This window comes from Dryobates pubescens, chromosome 5, assembly GCF_014839835.1.
Source record: "Dryobates pubescens isolate bDryPub1 chromosome 5, bDryPub1.pri, whole genome shotgun sequence".
NCBI lineage: Eukaryota > Metazoa > Chordata > Aves > Piciformes > Picidae > Dryobates > Dryobates pubescens.
The window spans coordinates 35,563,242-35,583,974 of record NC_071616.1 but is presented as its reverse complement, the minus strand read 5'-3'; the positions used below and the strand labels follow the sequence as shown (position 1 = coordinate 35,583,974).

General features: G+C 44.3%; 1 protein-coding gene across 1 annotated transcript; it reads right to left on the bottom strand.

Annotated features, from left to right (window-relative positions):
• Positions 1-11,664: 11,664 nt before the first annotated feature.
• ZDHHC22 (zinc finger DHHC-type palmitoyltransferase 22) lies at positions 11,665-20,046 on the bottom strand. Its single transcript, XM_009909358.2, has 2 exons — positions 19,098-20,046; positions 11,665-15,058 (listed from the first exon to the last, which is right to left on the bottom strand). Exons 1-2 carry the CDS (start codon positions 19,657-19,659, stop codon positions 14,793-14,795), a joined length of 828 nt encoding a protein of 275 aa, XP_009907660.1. The 5' UTR covers positions 19,660-20,046; the 3' UTR covers positions 11,665-14,792.
• Positions 20,047-20,733: the final 687 nt, after the last annotated feature.

Genomic DNA, 20,733 nt, shown 5'->3' with positions numbered 1-20,733 from the left:
ATCCTTATTGTTTTTAGGACTGCTTGAGAATTTTCTGTGTTTTAAATGGAATCCTCCCATGTTTTGTATTGGAAATGAAGATGTGTTTTGGCTGGAAGCTTAGTGTTTCATGGCATTAGGCACAGCATTCATTTTTCAGTGAATCTCAAGCACTATAGAAATAGTCTGGACTGTGGGGATGGGGGAAGATGTTGTTTCCCTTTGCCCTTTTATCCCCTTCTCCTGGATTGTTTGGGTTGTCTGTACCGGAGGGAGAAATATGACTTAGATTAGTAGTTCCATCACCTCACACTAAAGAAGCAGAGGCCCACTCAGACAGCCAAAATTGCTCAATCAGCTGTGATAGAGGAGACTAATAGCTCCTGAGGAGTGAGAATGGAAGAGCACCTCATGAGACAATTGCTAGCTCAATGAGTACAAAAACATTTGGGTTTACCATATCTGTAGGAATTCTAATAAAAAAATATCATGAAGGGTTTTGTTTGGTGCAAAACATCACTATGCCAGGCAGGCCTTGTCCTGCATCTGCCAGAGGCAGAGCTCAATGCAGTGACTATTTTGTGAAATGAGCAGTGTTTAGTGTGAAAAGTGTGAAATATGAGTAGATAATAAGGGAGCGGTTTAACCCAGAGTGAACACTAACAATGCCTATTGTTTGGTATTCTTGCTAAGTATTGTCTCCTATGCAAATGATAATGTAATACAATATTTCCAAACATATTTGGAAGTCAGAACAGGATAGTCTTGATCAAAGTGAAACTGGCTCTCACTGTTCAGCATCCTACTGCTGACCCTGCTTACAGCACGCTTACGGAAGAATTCTTCCTGAGAAGACTCTGAAAGCAGATTGCTGACATCAATTGTGTGAAAAGTGGCCAAAAAAAATTCCAAAACATTTGTTTCCACACTAATTATGCAAGGAAGGCAAGTCTGAGCTTAAAGATAATGATGTGAACACTGAAATGCCTCCAGATGTGTAATGGGAGCTTCAGCCAGCCCAAACTAGAACAGAGCAGTGCAGCGGTCCGCACTTGGGGTCTGTTGCTGCAGCACTCGCAGGGTTTGTGTAGAGACTGTTGTAGTTAGAGAGGTGATGCCATTCAGAGCAAGATGTTAGTGCACAGATGCACCAATGGCCCTGGCTAGTTTCTGTCAGTTCAGAATCAAGCTGGGCAGTCTGAACACGCCCCTCATGGCTGAAGCCAAAAGGTCTATTTCTTTGAAAGGCTGGGATGGAAAGATAAAACTTGCCTGCACATCAGAATTTTTACCCTGTTTCCACAGCCAAAGTTAAAACAGTGATGTTAGGCAAAGCAGAATGATGCACTGCTTCTGTGTGATGCTGGAGCCTGAAAAGTTATGGGAAGCATTACTGCAGGTTCTAAAGCTTGGGGTTTTTTTTCAAGTCCTACTGCTTCCCCATGCATAAACCCAGCCTGAGACACTACAACCATCTGATCTAAAAGGGGTTAGTTTGTCAGTGAGATCAGTTGAGTGAATGGAAGCAGGTACATGCCAATAAAATAAAAATCCTGCATTCCTGGGGGTGCAATTGTTCTGTGATACAACTTTTCCTCTTCCATGCCATTATAATATCTTGTTTATCCATGGGTGAACACCTCAGAGGAGTACCCACATGCCTGCTGCTTCTCACTGTTCTGGCATTTGGTTCAGTAACAAGCAAGTGGTTGGTAGCCCCACAAAGATTCACCTCTTAGAAAACAATGACAATAACAGTAAAATCCCACCAGCTGCTGCTCACATTGATATGGAGAAAGGAGGAAAACACCTCATTGTCCTCCACAGCTTAATTTAACTTTGGGCATGGTTTTGTAATTTCTTTATCACACCCTGTTCTGATGCAAGATGAGTCCTTAGCACATAATGTTTTAGGAAATCAGCTACTGCATCCATTTTAGGTCCCTTCATCACATAAATGCGACTGAAAATAACTCTCTGATTGCCTGAAATTGGTTCCTTTTGGAATGAGAGCAAATAGAGCTGCTCTCAGTTCTTCTTAGACCTTTCTCATACAGTGCCATGACACTAAAGCTCCAGGTCAGAACTCCTCTAACCTGACGCGTTGGGTTTGTGTCTGGCAGGCTTAAACTATGACACCCGTGCTCACAAAATGGCATAATTGGCAACGGTGATAATGCTTAATAGCCAACAGGTGTCATTAGTAGAATAGAATAGAATAGAATAGAATAGAATAGAATAGACCACGTTGGAAGAGACCTTCAAGATCATCACATCCAACCCATCATCCAACCTACCTAATCCACTAAACCATGCAACCAAGCACCCTATCAAGTCTCCTCCTGAACACCTCCAGTGATGGTGACTCCACCACCTCCCCGGGCAGCCCATTCCAATGGGCAATCACTCTCTCTGTGTAGAACTTCTTCCTAACCTCCAGCCTAAACCTCCCCTGGTGCAGCCTGAGACTGTGTCCTCTTGTACTGGTGCTGGTTGCCTGGGAGAATAGACCAACCTCCACCTGTCTACAACTTCCCTTAAGGTAGTTGTAGAGTGCTTTTGGTTTTTTTTCCTTTTTTTGAGATTTGCCCTAGTCTCTTCCTTCTTAACTCAGAAAGATTTTGATGTAGATGTAGTATTTATGGTGTAATATCAGCTCTCGATCTTCTTCTGGTGCTTGGTATTGACGTTTAGTATTTCTCTGGCACGACAAAGCGTTTGTTTAAAATCACGCCCTGTTCTCACTGCCCTGTAATTTTCCATTCCTACGCAGTCACATCAGGTAGAAGATAGAGTAAGAGAACTTTGAGTGAGGAGCTGGTTGCCATATGGCTGCCGCCTAAAGTCTCAACAATTTGAGATGAAGAAAGTGGAAAAAAGATGAGGTAAATTCCACAAAAATAATGCTGTAAGTAGGTGGCAGCTGTTAGTAAAGGAGAAGGAGAACAAAAGCAAGGAATACTGAACAGCGGTGTTGCCAAGGTTTTTGCTCACAGATGCACGACAATGGATTCTAAAGGCAACCATCTACACCCAGTTGTCCTAAAACTGTTTCCCAGGTTTCTTTTTAAAAATCTGAACACTGTATTTTTAACCACCATTTGATCTAGATGCATAAGCTGAAATGTGTCTTGATGATAGCGATGAATTCACTTACTGCTTTCATTGACTGCTCGTTCTTCTCCCCTCCTCTTTCCTCCAGACAAAAAGTATGCTGTAGGCTGAAGTTTGTAGGCTTGGATCTTGCAAATCACACCCAGCTCAAAAGCATTTGGCGCTGGCATTACTACCGCTGCATCAAATGATTCAAATAATAACATAAGGTAGAAATCAAGGTGGCCTCAACCTCTGTTTCTTGTCTCACTTTTGAGAAGGCACTGTGATCCTATCAGCTGTAAAATGGGAACAGCAATACTTGGGTAGAGAATGGAGAACAGCCATAAAGAGAGGGACTTGAGGATGTAGGTTAACGAGATGCTCAACATGAGCAATGTGCATTTGCAGCCCAGAAGGCCAAACTGCATCCTGGGCTGCATCAAAACTACAACTACCTGAAGGGAGGTTGTAGACAGAAGGATGTTGGTCTCTTCTCCCAGGCGGCCAGTACCAGAACAAGAGGACACAGTCTCAGGCTGCGCCAGGGGAGGTTCAGGCTAGATGTTAGGAAAAAGTTCTATACAGAAAGAGTGATTGCACATTGGAATGGGCTGCCTGGGGAGGTGGTGGAGTCGCCATCACTGGAGGTTTTCAGGAGAAGACTTGATGGGGTGCTTGGTGCCGTGGGTTAGTTGTTTGGGTGGTGTTGGATTGGTTGATGGGTTGGACGCGATGATCTTGAAGGTCTCTTCCAACCTGGTTTATTCTATGTATATTCTATGTAAAAGAAGTGTGATCAAAGGGTCAGGGAACATGATTCTCCCCTTCTATTCTACTACATTGAGACCCCACCTGGAGTAGTGTCCAGCTCTGGGGCCCCCAACACAAGAAGGATATGGATCCTAGCATGAGAAGGACTTGGAGGAGGTCCAGAGGAGGGCTGCAAAGATGATCAGAAGGCTGGAGCACCTCTGCTGTGAAGACAGGCTGAGAGAGTTGGGATTGTTCATCCTGGAGAAGAGAAAGCTCCAGGGAAACCTTGTAGCAGCCTTCCAGCAAACAAAAAGGGCCTACAAGAAACCTGGAGAGGGACTTTTTACAAGGGCTTGTAGTCATAGGACAAGGAGTAATGGTTTTAAACTGAAGAGGGTAGATTTAGAATTGATAGAAGGAAGAAATTCTTCACTTTGAGGGTGGTGAGGCACTGGAACAGACAGGTTGTGGATGTCCTCACAGGTCGGAAGAGGCTTTGGACAGCATGGTCTAGTGGAAGGTGTCCCTGCCCATGGTAGGGGGTTTGGAACTAGATAACCTTTAAAGCCCTTGCCAATCCAACTCATTCTGTGATTCCATGATTGTTGCCTATTATACAGTGCTTTAAGCTTCTTATATAAGAATTGCAATATTGATATTTATTACAAGCCATGATGGTTCTGGTGCTGGATTTTCTCAAAACTGAGCATCTGTGTGGTTATACTATCCTGCATTTCTTTTAATTTTAATAAACTAAGTGCTACTCACTCAGTTTATTTCCCCTAATGTAATTTCATAAGTGAGCATAGAGACTGGCTCCTTATGGTTTAGAAAACTGACAGGAAGGAATACAAGGGACTAAAATCTCTACTTGTTTTATTTCTCCAATAAAACTTTAATAAATATCTCCAAGTTGATCAGACTAAAGGAACATAGACTGTGTTAGCTGGCTGTGTTGCCAGCCTAAAAAAAAATCTTTCATGGTGTAAGCAGACATCTGTCTTGCCCCACTCATGTATTAATTTACTCCCACGAATGTCATTTTCCTCTCCAGCATGTAAACCTGTTCATGTACTTAGTAATGCAACATGTGAGACTGGGGTCAAAAGCCTGGATGTTTATCAGATGCTACATTTTTGTATTGAAAAAAACACAATAATTTAAATATTTGAAAGCAGAAAAAAAAACCTTAAAGCAGCCCTGGAAGCCAGTGAGCAGTGCAGCATTGCCAACAGAACTGAGAAACATATCGGTAAAATGAAGGCTATGAGTAGTGCAGCTGCAGTTATGGGACTGTCTCTATGCTTGAAGCTAAAAATATGCTCAAGTCTCTTCTCCCAGACTGAGCTACAGTGCTCTGTAACTAATAGAACTGAATGTTTTCATTAGTCTCTCCATCCATGGAGCTTCTGCCCTGCTTGTCTATGTGTGTTTACATAGTTTGCGCAATTTGGTTGGAGAAACACTAGGAATTCTCAGAGGCTGAAGTGAAAAAGATCAGGGCATGGGATTTATGAGGAGAGGCTTTCAAGAAAGAGTGAAGATTTGAGGTGGTGGAGTCACCGTCCCTGGAGGTGTTCAAGAGGGGATTGGACGTGGCACTTGGTGCCATGGTTTAGTAGTCATGAGGTCTGTGGTGCCAGGTTGGACTTGATGATCTTTGAGGTCTTTTCCAACCTTATTGATTCTATGATTCTATGATTTATAATTCTCTTAGATAGCAGCGCAGTAATGAGTGGAATTTTTGTATGCCTTGAAGAAACTTCAGAGGCACAGTCTTTCCCTTTGTGCACCTATATAAGCCAAGTGTTTCAGCATTTCTCCCCAAATTCACATTTGTTAAAAGATTTGACATTTGGCTAGTTAATTGCAAAGGGATTAGACCCTCTCTGATGTAGTGCTGGAAATTTCTGACCATCAGAGTAATGCTTCTGACACCTCAGGGACTTCCTATGGGGAGTGAGAATCTGTAGATCTTCTTAACACTTCAATTTATATTTAAACTTTAATTTTTGGTTTTTTTTCTGGAAATGTAAATTATGTATTGGTTACATTTCCACTAGGGCTTCAGTAAGTAAATGTTATCAAATAAGCATAAAAGGTCATTCTAGCTGATTCATAAATAATAATAGCTGAGCTAATGAAATGTCTGTTTTCTCCTCTTTGGTATTTCCCAGATGCTGTGAAGATCTCCCAGTTCTTCCATGTAAATCTTTTCTGTACAACTTACTATGTTTATAAAAAAATGTTTCTCTGTATTCAATTTGGAAGGAGAGGGAGATGGAGCAAGAGTAAAGAAGAAAAATAAAGAGTATCTTAAAATTATGTCAGAATTCAGGAGGGATCTTAAAACTATTGTGACATCTCAGTTTGAATGTATTTATGTAGCTGCTCTATTGAGAGGTCCATGGTATTCCCAGCAGTTTCTCCAAACCATCTGAAAGTTATGTTATGAGAAGTTAAGATACCTAACTGTTCATTTCAAGGTTAAAAAACCCACCCCCAAAAAAACCCAAAAACCATACACTGGAATGGGCTGCCCAGAGAGGTTATGAAGCCTCTTCCTCTGGAGGTGTTCAAAACCCATCTGGATGCATTTCTGTGTGACTTACTCTAGGTGATTCTGCTCTGGCAAGGGAGTTGGACTAGGTGAACTTTTGAGGTCCCTTACAACCCCTAATAATCTGTGGTCCTAATAAATTCTTCAGTTTACATACATAGAGTGGTCATTCTGGCAGTACTTGAAAGTACAAGTGAGGGTAAATGCATGAGCGGATTATCACAGTATCACAGTATATCAGAGGCTGGAAGGGACTTCAAGAGATCACCAGGTCCAACCCCCCTGCTATCTCTTAGTCCTATTGAAATGCTGAGAAATAACATCATAACTCCTCATTGAACAGAAAACCAGGGGTATAAAATTGTGAAGTTCTCTGCTGCCAGTCTTTGCTGTAGCATCTGCAAACAGGAGCCATGTAGGAATCACATGTTCTAATCCAATGCTTATAAAGAGAAAACCAAAACACTCTCTTGTGCTTCATTCAACACATTTCACCTACATATAATTACTTTATCTGCATAACTATTTGTATCTCATGTTATTGCTACTAAATAAAGCACTGGTACTAATAAATATTTTGAAATGAGCTGAGATGGCAAGAAGTGAAATGCAGAATAGAGAAGGTTCATAATAATACAAATGAGTGAATAAGATCAGTATCTGTCTCCTCTTGGCTTGTGCTTGAGCAACCACCTAGGTAAAAAGTAGAAGCTTTCCCCCACTATTTTCCAGCAACCACTGGCAGTTCCTTATTCACTCTGCTTTAGCCCATTCAGTTCTGAAGCTCCCTAAGTGTGAAGATTTCAGCTTCTCCAACCTACATATATTCTAAGGGTTGACAGCAGAAAAAACTGCTGCTTGGAAGTATTTCCTGAAGTGCTAACATGTCATTTCCTTTTCTTAAATTGAACTCCATTTCTAATAGATGCTTGTTTATCCAACAAGAATTATTTCTACCACCCTCCAAAATACATGGATAGTTGCCACATTCTCTTCACATGCAGTTTGGATGCAGTTACCCAAGCTAGGAAATGGAATTATTTTTACCTCTCACAAATCCATTTCTCTGTTTCTTAATCATTTGTGGCTTTTCTGTGAACACCATCTGGTTTGACTAATGAAGATAAAGCTGAGTGTAATATTCCATGCATCAGAGCACCATGTAAAAGGTTTATTGTTTTGGGGTTTTTTTAGCTTCAAGCTTGTTTTCATATGCAGTCTGAAATGCTGTCATCTTATTTTGCAGTCTCATATCAAGTTTGTCCATCATGCTATAATTTGTAGGCTGGGTTGGCATACTCCTTCACATATTTCACACTTTCCTACTCTTTTTCCATCAGCATAATACCTGTCTTAATGAGGCTCTGCTGAAATTCATCCTTTCCCAGAAGACAAGCTGATTGGATGACTCTGTACAAGCTTTGGCCAAATTAGTTCATAAAGAGTAGTCAATACACAAAGCCAAATACAGATTGTCAGGGGGAGAGATGTGGTGATTGCCTCCAGCCTGACAACAAAATTTCTCCTACTTCAGCCTGGCTCTGATAGAAATATTCTGTGTACATGAAAGATCCTTGCCTGAGCTAAAGGTCTTTTATTGTGCTGTCAACAGCCTGGATAGTAACATTTCTTTCTGAGCTGATGGCATCCCTTGCTGCAGGACCTTGGTTCTGCCCAAGCTGATTGTGGCAGCCAGCTGCATTGATTATATAGACAAGTTTCTGAAACACCTGACTAGCCTGAAGCAGTGGAGTGATCTGAGGTGGCTGTGGGATGAATTCAAACACCTGGAAAATCTCTCCAGCTTTGGGCCCCAGAGACTGGGTCTTGCAGTTTAATTTGAAATTTCAGCTTTCCTCCTGGCATGAAAAACTGTATGGTTTTTTTCTTCTGAGTTTTGTTTCCAGAGGCTTTAAAAGAGATTTTATATCTCCATCAACTATATTGCTGCAATTAGTAGAACATTCTCCCATCTCTTGCTTTCTGCAGTCAGTCCCCTTATTTCCAAAGCACTGGATGCTTTGGGACAGTATCTAGGGACAGACTTGAATACCAAGCTCAGTGAAGATTAATAAAGAACTGATTCTTGGAAGTTGTCAGCAGGGGTCAAGTTCTCCAGCTCTTGAAGGAACTTCCATTTCTCAAAACACTGAGTGCTTGAAAATTCTTATCTAGTGAAATGCTTTCTCCTTTAGGTAATGCTATTTTGATAGTTTTCTCAAAGCAGCTTTCATAGCACGTGGAGTTTGTGGACCTGCTTGACTTTAGCAGTTCCTGTTTAGACCCACAAAGACTGATATTTTACCAATCAACAATTTCCTCCTAGCAATCATAAATCATTAAGAGTCCTGGCTGGTGATGCTGGACCTGTCTCTTGTTTATCTGTCACTGACTGTAGAGCTCATCTGTGGTCTCAAGCAGTTCTGGAGGATAACATCATTACTTGATAACAGCTTCTGTGACAAAGCTTCATTCAGCAGCTGCTTGTTAACTCCTTAGAGCACTCTCATGCGGGTGCATCATCTTAACCCCATTGCTCAGTGAATACAAGAGTCTTAAGAGTCTAGTGATGGCAAACCAATCTATCATATTTTCAGCAGTCTGAGACATAGGTTCATGTCTTCATCTTTTCTTATCCAGCACAGCTAAAAGACTGACCTGCTATCTAATGGAAATTTTCCTGGCAGGCATGGTAATATTGTGAATCTGGTAAGGACTGATGGTAAAGATAGACTAAACAAAGCGGCTGGAATACATGCCAGAGGCTGTGCCTCCCTCTAAGCTTGGTGGATATACAGTAATCAAAGGAAAGCCAAGTTGATAACTCATCATGGTCAAGGTGGATTACCAGCAGTATTTAGAAAATCAGCAGCAGAGAAATGAAACTTTCCCATCCTTGCTGATTACAAGGAGAGCCTTCTCTTTCATATGCAGAGCTTGCTATTACCATCCACCACTTCTCTTTTGAAGTACACTGAGCAACATGCTCCATTTATTTTTAATTGATAGCAATTCTGGAAGTACTATAAGGGTGTCTGCCAACATGCCATGCTGCACAAACACTGTATCACATTGGTACTTGAGAACTTGCACATTTTTTTGTTTATAAACATCCGAGGAGACTACAAGTTTCCTGCTTCAAAAACCTGCCCTGGGGCTGCCCTGCCTGAGCTCTGACATTACTCACAAGGTAGATTCCGCAGCACAACCAATGCTAATACCTCTTTGGTGTAATGAAGACAAGGCTGCTGGCTGGGTGGTGCTGTAAGAGGACTGAAGCACTAATTTGTCCATATGCACTGACTTTTGGTGTAATCTCCAAGGACTCCTTATTCCTCTGGCTTTCTGGAAAAGAGATGGGAAAGCGGAGGACCCACATGTGGACATGTAGTTACTAGAGGACATTTTACTGTTCATTAATGAGTTGTCTAACATTGTGTTTCCATTGATTTAAATATCTAGCAGAGCACAGAGACTCTGCATATGCTTCAAATTTTCCTCTCTCTTTATTTATTTATATTTAGCAAGTAGGTCATTGCTTTACTCCAACGATTTAAACACTCTGGATAGTGTTTAAATAACTCGAAGAGAATTATATAGACTCTGCTTTTGCTATTTATGACTTCTACCATTGCACCTCCTGCGTGTAACAACATTTGCTGTTCAGAAGGGAAAACCCCTTTTGACTGTGCTGGAGCTTTGAGGTTTTGTGTGTAGAAAGTGATTAGCAATGAGGTTTCTCAGCCTGGGCTTTCTTTGGGTACATTCAGTCAACAAACAATGGTGACTGAATTCTGTTATCATACCTCCTACTGCCTGATGCTCTCTCAGTGCATTATCCCTACCAAAGTCAAATCACTTCTGCTCTCACTAGGGCCACTTTCTCTGATTGCTCTTTTCTGACTGTTTTAAAGATAGATCCCTTAAGCTCTGACCTCAGTTTTTCTCTCAGTCCAGGACTGCCCATCCTCCTCCAGCTATCTCCTTACAGTTAATGAGTTTCCTCATTCATTTATTCTGTCTACTTGTGAGTATTTTTAGACTGTGATCATCTCCCTTGAGTTGGCTATTTCTTAAACAAGATTAATGCTATTTCACATCATCTTTTCTCACGTGTTCCCTGTGCCTTATTACTTGAGACTTCATGTTTTAACTCTGTATCCTCTGGGGATATCCAATAAAGACCTTTTGCATGAAGTGCTTGAGGGCTGCCTTGCAGGGTAGAATGAAGAGGGAACTCATCTACTTCTTTTTTAGCATGAGACTTTTCCTATACCTAAGAACAGACTTCTTCTGGTGTACTTAACGGTTCCATCACCAAATTTGGTCTAGATTGATATCGTGTCCTGGTTTCAGCCAGGATAGAGTTCATTTTCTTCCTAGTAGCTTCTACAGTGCTGTGTTTTCAATTTAGTGCAAGAATAATGTTGATAACACACTGATGTTTCAATTGTTGCTAAAAAGGGCTTGTCCTAAGAATTTCTCAGTTTCCTGCACTCTGCCAGTGAGCAGGAGAACAAGAATATGGGAGGGAGCATAGCCAGGACAGCTGACCCAAGCAAACCAAAGGAATATTCCAAGTCATAGGATGTCATGTGCAGTATATAAACTGGGAGGAGTGGGCAGCAGGGTCTGACTGCTCAGAGACTGACTGGGCCTTTGCCAGGAGATGGTGAGTGATTGCATTGTGTATCACTTGTCTTTGCTTGCCTTTTATTAATCTTTTTGTTACCTTCCTTTAAATTACTGTTATTAATTACCATTACAATTATTTTTGTTAATAATTTCTTTTATTTCAGTTATTTCAATGTTCCTATCTCAACCCACATGTCTCGCTTTTGTTCCGATTCTCCTCCCCATGCATGGGAGCAGGGAAAGAGCAAGCAAGCGGCTGAGCGGTGTTTAGCTGCCAGCTGAGGTTAAACTGCAACATGTTGTAAAGACTTCTGAGACCTTGGAGATGCCACCATTTTTTCAGGTAGCCACACTTAAAATAGACAAGTCGCTAAGCAAAGTTTGTGGTTTCTGTGCAAGGTCTTAAGCAACAAGGAACTTCTTCTTCAGCCACTAGCATTGTCAGAGAAGAAAGGATGTTCATCTGGTTTTCCAAAGCCAGAGCAGCCCTGTGTGTTGTATTTGTAAAACCTTTATTTAGGCATTGCCACAATAAATCATGTTCGAAAATACATGTACTGTTGCAGCTTCTATTTAGTACAATTCACATAATAAGTGATGAGTCTGTAGGCACAGAAAATGAGAAGGGTTTATTATTTATCCTTAAAACACTCCAAAGCCATTGAAGAGAGAGAATTTGTGACATTGCTGTTGAGTTCAGCCTTCATTTACTAAATCACAGCTAAGAGCAAAGGTTCTGTTCATAGTTGTTGAGCCCTGTTACATTTTCTTGCCAAGGACTTCTATCAGTGGATGCACAGATATGACGAGGAAGGGATGTTGGAGCAGCTGGATAATTAAAGAGCCACTCTCAACTGTTCCTGCAGAACCACTACTCTACCCCAAACAGGGCAGTCTACACACTTGGGAATGAACAGTGAAATAAGCCAATATACAGGGTGAGACTAATGTTATGTTTTTATAGCTCTTTTCATCCTGGAGGATCATGACTGTAAAGGCTGTATCCACCTAGAAGTCCCACTGCTGCTGCTGAAACACAGTAGTTTGCTGCAAAGGAACCATTTAGAGGCATAAAATGGGGATACAGCAATTTACAGCTGGGAACAGAGGTATCTGACAGAAAGAATAATTGTGTGGAACTCTGCTGCAGTTACTCAGATTGGAGCTCTCTGTGCTTCAGCAAGGACTGAGGCTTTGCAGTGGGGACAGACAGTGGTGACCTTGTGACACAGGGGCCAGACTTGATCCAGCCCTGGTGTGAAGAGGCAACAGGCTTCACAGACAGCTAATTCTGTTGTGCTGTATGGGGGCTGTTCTTGCAGAATGTCTCGCTGAAACTGAGTTGCTTGTGCCCTTCTCAGCATGTGGCCTTGAAGAGCTTACAGCCTGAGACAGCATGGCAGCAGGCATCAAGTGCCACGAGCTGCCCGAGACTGCAGTGTCAATCAAATGCCAAAAGCAGAGGGCAAAGGTGTCAAATGATAATTTCTGCTGATGTGAGGAAGCTGCTGGATGAAATGCTGGGAGCCTGTTGACTTCAGAAATAAATGAAAAAGAGGTTGGAGCAACCAGTTTGTGAAATAAAAATAATCCTGGGAAACCTTCCAAGGAGAGGTGTATGGCACAAGGCATTGGCTCCTGTTCCAGCAACAAGGTGACTGTCTGCTCACCTTGATGCCAGCAAGGAACAGTCTAAGTGCGGATGCCGTTTGTGGGTGATGATAACAGCTTCATTTTCCTGTAGCGTTCAGTTGAGAGTGACAGTGTAATTTATAAATAGAAATTGGAATGGGTCTGCAAGTTGGATATTAGATGCATTTTTAGATTGGTCATTACATTTAAGCAGGAAAGGTGAAAGGACTTGGCCAAAATCATGTAGTGAATTGCTGGCAATTCCAAGAAACGAATCCTAACTTTTTCCTTCAACGTGTCCATGTGTATGCTGTGAAAAAAAAATGTACAGAGACAGGTAATGAACTGTCAAAAAAGCACAGTGCAGCCCATCTGAAAAAAACAGACCACTTTTTATTGTTCACTGTTAGTGAAAATACAGCATCACACGTGGGAACGGCAGTGCGTTCATGTGAACACACGCACTGTGTAAGGACATCTATCCTACAAGTTTTAATTATCCAGCCAAGAATTTTTCCAGTATATTTTCATGGTTAATCTGCTCATCACAATAGACTCTGTTTGTTATTGACCCAAACATACACAAGTGTGAAGTGGTGTGAGATGGTTTCAAAGCCCGTAGGAACGAGTGCCTCTGTTCTGGCTCACAGGAAACACAAAGATGAAAGCAGGTGCATTGCCCTACCTGGGATGAACTGAAAGCATTTCTGAGGAAGAAATAACATTTTTCACGGCTTGTCAGCATACTCCCCGGCCTATTAAAAAGAAGCAGTGGATTCCTATGCAGCTTGCATAAGCTGATGCACTTTCCCCAAATGGAGGCTTCTTGTTGCAGCTGCTCAGGAATCCAGCACTATGATCCTGGCAGAGATGTCATGGTATCCTTTCTTAAGGCACCTATTAGCATAGGATCTCACCACTGATCTCATGGGTTGTTGCCACAGCTAGAAAACAACTGACACATTAGGTTGATTAATCCCTGTAGTAATTCCATTAACCTCCTTAATGGAGTTATAACATGGATGAATTTACCCCTCTGCGGCAATGCGAGAGGGGATTGCCCTGGAGAGCCTGTAACTATGTTGTGGCAGGGATGCCCAAGGTGGACAACATTTTTGTTATTTTAGTGCAGAGTGAAGCATCTTGACATGCTGGGAAATCTCCCTGTCTTCTGGGATTTTGAACTCCTCACAGCACTAATGGTGCAGGTGCCCCTGCAGCAGGGCTTAGACACATCAGCAGGGCTCTTGGCACACTCCTGACAGCGTGTCTGCACTTCCTCTCCCTCTCTCACAGGCACACATAGCCTACCGCTTCACACAGCTTCTCAAACACAGCCTTTTCATTCACCTTTGTGGTTTCTTCTCCTTGTGCTTCTTTCTTATCATGATTTATCTGTTTGCTGTTCCCTGTCAGAAGGGCAGCATTGCCTAGACTGTACCATTCAGCAAAGGACTGCTGAAAATAAGTAGCAGCACTGCAGTCCTGATATATCATTGCATAGGGTGCAGATCAAGAACAGAAATGAGGAATTCTGACTTTCTCTTTGTTTTCTTCCTGATTTCTGAGCCTGTGGAGAAAAGGTTTACCTGCTACACTAGCCATGTGCATAGCCTGCTCCTAAAGCAGCTTGGTTGTATTTCAGCTCTGTCATTGAAGGGCTCTCAGTAGAAGTTACCTCAAGGACCCGCAAATCGCACCCTGCAACCCCCTGCCAAACCCTGCCAAGGAACAGGCACCCTTTTTTTGCAGTCTACAACAGCAGCCCAGGCTCTCTGAAAGATCCTGCTGCAGTTTGTTAGGGACTATATAGGGTGGCTAATGGGGCTGGGGGCTGGAAGAGTCAGGCAGGAAGCCACAGGAGGATCTGACTAATTTTTCTGCTAGTTCAAAGGCTGTTGCCCCATACACAGCTGCAGTGATGTGACTACTAAGCTGCAGTATCTCTTCATCTACGTGGTTTTTGATCTCCTTGTTAATATGCTAAATTTACTCTGTTTGATAGCCAGTCCTTTCCTCCCACAGAGGCTGCAGTTCTGAGAGATGGAGTAGCCCAGCTCTTTAGTGATCCAGGAGACAGTGGGAGAGAAGAGGGAAGGCGTTGTGCACATGGGATGCACACACACGCCTGGGAATTTTATTTCTCTTTCTGCCTACGGTAGTCACTTCCCACGTTCAGCACAGGGATGAGAAGTCCTAGCAGCCACCTCTTGCCAAAGACCTCTTGCAGGTTCTCCCTCCAGGGCCGGGCTCTTACCACCATCCCTTTCCGCACTTGGTACCGTGTCTGCCCACGCAGGATCAGCAGCAGCTGGTGGCAGCAGAAGCCAGCACAGGCCAGTCCAATCCCAAGCCAGAGGTAGAGCATGAGAATGACAAACATCTCAGAGCTAAGGAGAGCTCCTGCAGACAGAGTCAGGGGAGGGAGAACCATAAAAGAAAGAGTTTAGACAGACCTCACATGCCAGTGTAACAGCCCCAAGAGCCAACGATCTGCCTGTGTTCTCAGGATGCAGGTGGGGAATTAGGAGCAAGAGAGGCTGGTTGAGGCAGGTAGAACAGTTTGCTTTGTAGTGTCTGATGCAATGGACCCCACTGGGGAAATACTAAAATGATAATGCTCTCCATACAGTTCTCTCTTTGCTGTTAACGTAAGGCTTTAGATTACAGGGGGAAATTCAGCCAGGAATGACACACATCTGTAAGACTTCAGCACTACTTTGAAGAATGGTTAATTTATTTCAGGACCTACCCACTCCTTACAGTGAACCTAAAATTTCCAGGTTCCTCATGAAAAGAGATGTGGATCCTAGAGCATGAAGATGCTTCCAGAAGCCTAGTGTGTGCATTAATACTAGGCAGAAAGATTTGGGACAGCTCTCTCTCAGCACTGCATGTATATGTTAAAAATGTGTTTAGAAAGCAAAGTAAATCAGTAATGACTTCCCTACCATTGGGCAAAGACTAGTTTCATATGAATGCAAGAAACAGAAAACTTTCTAAAATACAATAGCAATTCCTTTTTAAAAGGCATTGCTGGAATACTCAGAACACTTCTTAGGTCTGAAGCTCCTAGTTCAACAGTGTTTGTAGTATATATTTATGCTCAATATTATTATTATGTGGGCCTTTTCTTCTACAATGATTTCAGAACTCCTTCTGGAAAATATTAGTATAAAATCAGGTATCACTGGGTGACCTTTCCATGTGGAGGCAGATCTAAGCCCATTAAAACACTCCTTTGTGTCTGCATATGAATGTGTACACATGTGTTTTGTTTATATCAGTGTGTTATGAAGCATCCATATTTACACACAGGCACACAAAGAAATAGCTGATACCTTCTCACTGGTTCCTTCAAAATTTAGAAATGAGAAAGCTCTCCCATGCTCATGTCCCTCTAGAAGACCATTTAGCAGACAGACTCTGGCAGGTGGAAGCTCTGGTCACTTTTAGGCCCCACAAGAGCAATTGTGCTGGAGCCCTTGCTCCAGCACACTAGAGGTGTGCTGCCATAAACAGGTACATACCTGCTTCAACTTTTAAATTCAATATAAGGCTGCTTCTGCTATACAGAAGGAATGATTTGGTGGTGTCACCTGGTTTTGCAGTCTCTGAAACCTGGCTTCTTCACCTGGCAACATCGTAAGTGAGAGATTGGGGCTGATTCATGGCAATCACATCAAGCTTTGGACTCAGCCAGCAAACCCCTCTGAGGATGATTTGTAAGGACAGTGACTGCAGCCTCAAGCTTTCAGAGATTGTCCTCACTTGAAAAAGGCACAGAAGTCCTTCGGTTTTCTTCCTAAATGCAATGTCATCTCTCCCTTCTTATTAGATCCCATTCAGCTCAGTGGGCTTCATATGCAATACAGCAAGGGAAGAAGCCCCTTAGGATGATGACACATCCTCATACTAATTCTGTCAGAATAACTTAATCTATCAGGCAAGAAGCCAGAACCAAATATGGGTTTCTCTGCCCCTCTTTTACTGGACCAGAGTGTGACAGACATTTGTCCTTTCCTACAGCTGATATTCATATGCAACATGGAGAAAGACAGCTATTTTCAAGGTGGCTGTAAGCTTTATTTCTATGAGCTGCTGAAATTTGACATCAAGAAATTAATTGCCCTTGCTTCTCTTTGCAAATGTTGAGCATCTCTGAGCCATGCTTTCCAGATGCATGATTTTTTAACCTTTTATTTAGATTACCTACATAAAGTGATTTTTAGTGTTTGTTTTGTGGATCCAATATGACTTTGTGTCTACAGAAGTGCTTTCCTTTTGTCTTTCATCACCACAGTCCATTTTAGTCTCAGATTCACTTTTGCCCTAACTGACCTGGTGTGATCTCAAGCTTATTGCTATACATTATCGTGCCAGAAAAGCTGAATCACAGGCTGAAATTATAGACTCTGGATCAGATTCTAAACTCCATGCTTGAGCACAGTCTGGGCAGAACAAACCAAGTTAAAATTTTCCTAGCATGAAAGCAGGGAACACTCAGTTGACATAAGACCAGCAGATTTCCTTCATTCTCCTTTACCTCTCCTCCAGCACAGAGGGCATGATAGAGAAGAAATAACTTATGACAGCCCTCTGATAGTTATGTTAGCTTAAAAATATTGGGTGGACAACCCTTCCAGGTAACTATTTCAGTCTGTATTTGTCTGTCCTGATCTGAATGTTAAATGTGCTGGGTAGAAGCCCAGCAGACCATTCCTCTAAAGCAACCAAGATACCACACGCCCATATATTGAGGCAGCAGTTCTCACCCCAGCCAAGCTGGAGGTTCAGTAGGAGGTGCTGAGAGCTGCTGCCTCTCGAAGGCATCCTGGTTCCCAGCTCCCAGCCCCATTGTGTCCCATTCAAACACTGCCTACATGCTGTCTTTGGCACTACAGTTGCTGACACCAGAGCTGAGGCACTTCAATAGCTCTTCATATGTATCCCAGGGCCCAGTTCAGTGCAGATGAGCCCTCAGAGTCAGAAAGACAGAACATATTCCTTGATAATCTCCTCTCAGGTCCCTGCTTCATCTCCCGGGCTGGTGTGTTGAGCAGAGCTTAGGCACAGAGGAAAATCAGTCCCAGTTTTTTTCAATGCTAGTGAAGCTTGAGCAATTATTTACAAAAATTCTTCTACTTGGAAAAATGACTCCATAAAAATGTCATGGCAGGATTTCATGCTTATTGTCTCTCAGTGATGACCATGACAAATCTGCCAATTCACCAAGTAGAGAGATATGTGTTTTCAGATGGCAACCCTGCAAACTCAACCTGGAATCCAAAAAGAAGGCTGAGGCCTCTCTGGCTCCTGTATCACCAGCAGTAGAGTCTTCACATTCAGATCATAATCAACACTTCTTGTGACAGTGCACAAGCCAAAACAGAATCTGGGCCCTTCTTACTGAGATCTGCTGAATCTGCAAAGCTACAATATATGGGATACCTATTTTAGTCTAACAAAAGCTGATCAAAGTGTGCGAGGCATGAGCTGCAGAGTGGGGAAAGGCATTTTTCTACAGTTGCTTTCAGAACAAAGTAGCAGTCTAGGCTGCCTGCACAGTCCCTTCTCTGGGACTAGGTTTCATGTAGCTCTTGGGTTTGGACAGAGTTGAGAGTATAAAGGTGTGTTGAAAGGTGAAGAGGCAAGGTTGGAAGAGGAGAGGAAGAGCTATGGGAGCAGAATCAGGAAGGGGAAAGGTTATTGATGTTTATGGAAAGGCGTGAAGAAAGGAGAAAGGGGGATAAGCAGAAGGAAGGGTAAAGGATGAGGACAAGGAGAAAGAGCTGCTTTTGGTGTGGAGAGCTCGCAAAGAGCAGGCACAGAGTTCTGGTTCTCTGTGAACCTCTGACGCAGCCTGTCTTCATGAGAGAGGTGGCTAATCATGTCCCATTAACTCCTCTCCTGGTTTCTGTTCCCCAAACACCAATCCTTCTGTGCTGGGAGAATGGCAATAAATTTGTGCTGCCAGGAGGCAGGAGGTGGGTAGCAGTGGAGGAGGGAGTGGACCTGGATGAAGATAATGAGAATATCTCCACTGGAATCTGAGGAACCTACAGACTTGTAGGATAGAAAAACCTACAGGACCTGAAGCTCTGCCTGTATTGGCAGCCAGCAGATCTTCACTGGCAATACAACACCTAGCTCAGTTCTATCACTGGCAAGTTGACTGTGTGTTGTTATCCAGAGCCTAATGCACAGGGTTCTGGCTGTAGCCTAGAGTGGGTCCAGCCTTTATTTCAGGTGAAGCAAAGTTCTTGCAAAGGCTGCCTCTAGCCTCTAAAAAGAACTTGGCAAAACACAAACAATTCTCCCTCTTGCCCATTTCCCCACCACTGCTCCCCACACATAGCTATCTGAGAGGGATCATGTCCCTCCAACCCCAGGAGCCCTGGAGGAAGAAGATGCTTCTCATCTACAAGGAAGGAGTTCTTACCTGAGAAGAACTGACTGATGGAGTGAGGCAGAAGAGTAAGGAAAGCCAGTGGGTTTGCAAAAGACATGGAGAGTGCAGCAGAAATGTAAGCCATGCCTGCCACCAGGGAGTCGAGGCAAGCCAGGGAGGTGTAGAGGCAGAACATGATGAAGTTTCGCATGTTTCTGCTCCCAATGCAGTTCCCTGTGAAGAAACAGTGGTGGTCATGCCTCTGGGTGACCCTGGCACACAGTCTACAGAAGTGAGTGCTGGGCAAGGCTGAGCCAGGGGACCTGCTTCCATCCAGCCAGTCTGTCACCACTTCAGCTCCTTTGCCCAAGTTTAAGCCCTTCCCCAAGTCCTCTGGGGAGTTCTGGATCACAAGGATGTAGTTGCCCAGGGCATTAGCTGAGAGGAAGAGGAAGAAGGCCCCATGCAGCAGAGCAGGAGAGAAAAGTGGGGTGATGGAAGGGTCTCTGAACATGCTGGGGATGAAGAGAAAGATCTGGAGGACGAAGGTCACTAGGGAGATGCACAAGAAGTAGGCTGGAGCGATAACATTGAGCAACCTGAGAACTAGCATTGCGGATTACGTTCCTGCAGGGGAAAGCAAGGAGAGAAGGAACATCACCGCTCCGGCTGCACACTTCATCCTTCCATTTCCTGCCGGGTCCCGGCCCCGCTGCCTCCGGGAAATGCCCTCCGGGGACCGATCTCCCTCGCTGCCGCCCTACGACCGCAGATGGGCCGGGATAAAGGGAGAACCCGTGGGCAACGACCGCTTCTCGGCGCCCAGAGGAGACTCCCCGGCCCCGGCGTCTCCCTCCGGGGAACTTGCAGCAGCGATGCCCCAGAGGGGCTGCGGAGGCTGAAGGGGAGAGCCGGCTCCCACGGTGTGCCGGCGACGTGGGCACTGCTCTGCTCGCTAGCACAGTCCCTCTACCAGGCAGGGTCAGTTTTGGTATTGCATGAGAGGAAAAAAGGTGGTGCTGGAGGAGGGGGGAGTGAATTGAAGGGGGGGAGGAGGGGGGTGGAGGAGAAGAGGAGGGGGGAGAGGTTGCTCTAATCCACTGCAATACGGATCAAATCCAATGCTCTCATTTATCCTTTAAAGCCGCGGATCTACAGATTACCTCTATAACCGCTGCCCTGCTCTGCACGAAATTAGAAAATGCACAAAACAGCTGCTCAAGTGCTGTCCGGATGCAACCTGCGGCGCTGGGCTACCAAGCCGGGGCGGCCCCGCGACCACAGCCGAGGCTCCGCCCGGGGACGGCGGGTCCTCACCGGCGCGGGGGACACCCCTGGTCCCGATACCCCTTGACTCCGGGGTTCAGCCTGCATCGCCAGGGCACAGGACAGCCCGGGGAGCCAAACGCTAGCTGGGTGGGGGTTGAGTGCCCCAGCACCCCGAGCACCCCTTCGCCGGCAGCCATAGGGGCTTCCCGGGGCCGCAGTACCTGCAGAGCTCCGGCGGCGCGGGGGATCGGCTGCACGCCGCCACCTTTCAGTCCCCTGGTCCCCGGGCGCACCATGGGGCCGCTCGGTACTGGCGTGCCTGGCGCCGGCAGAGCCACTGCTGCCGCCCGGCGCGGCGGCCGCCTCCGGCCACGCCGAGACCCCCCACGGCAGCTGAGCAGAAGCGCGTAGGTCAACG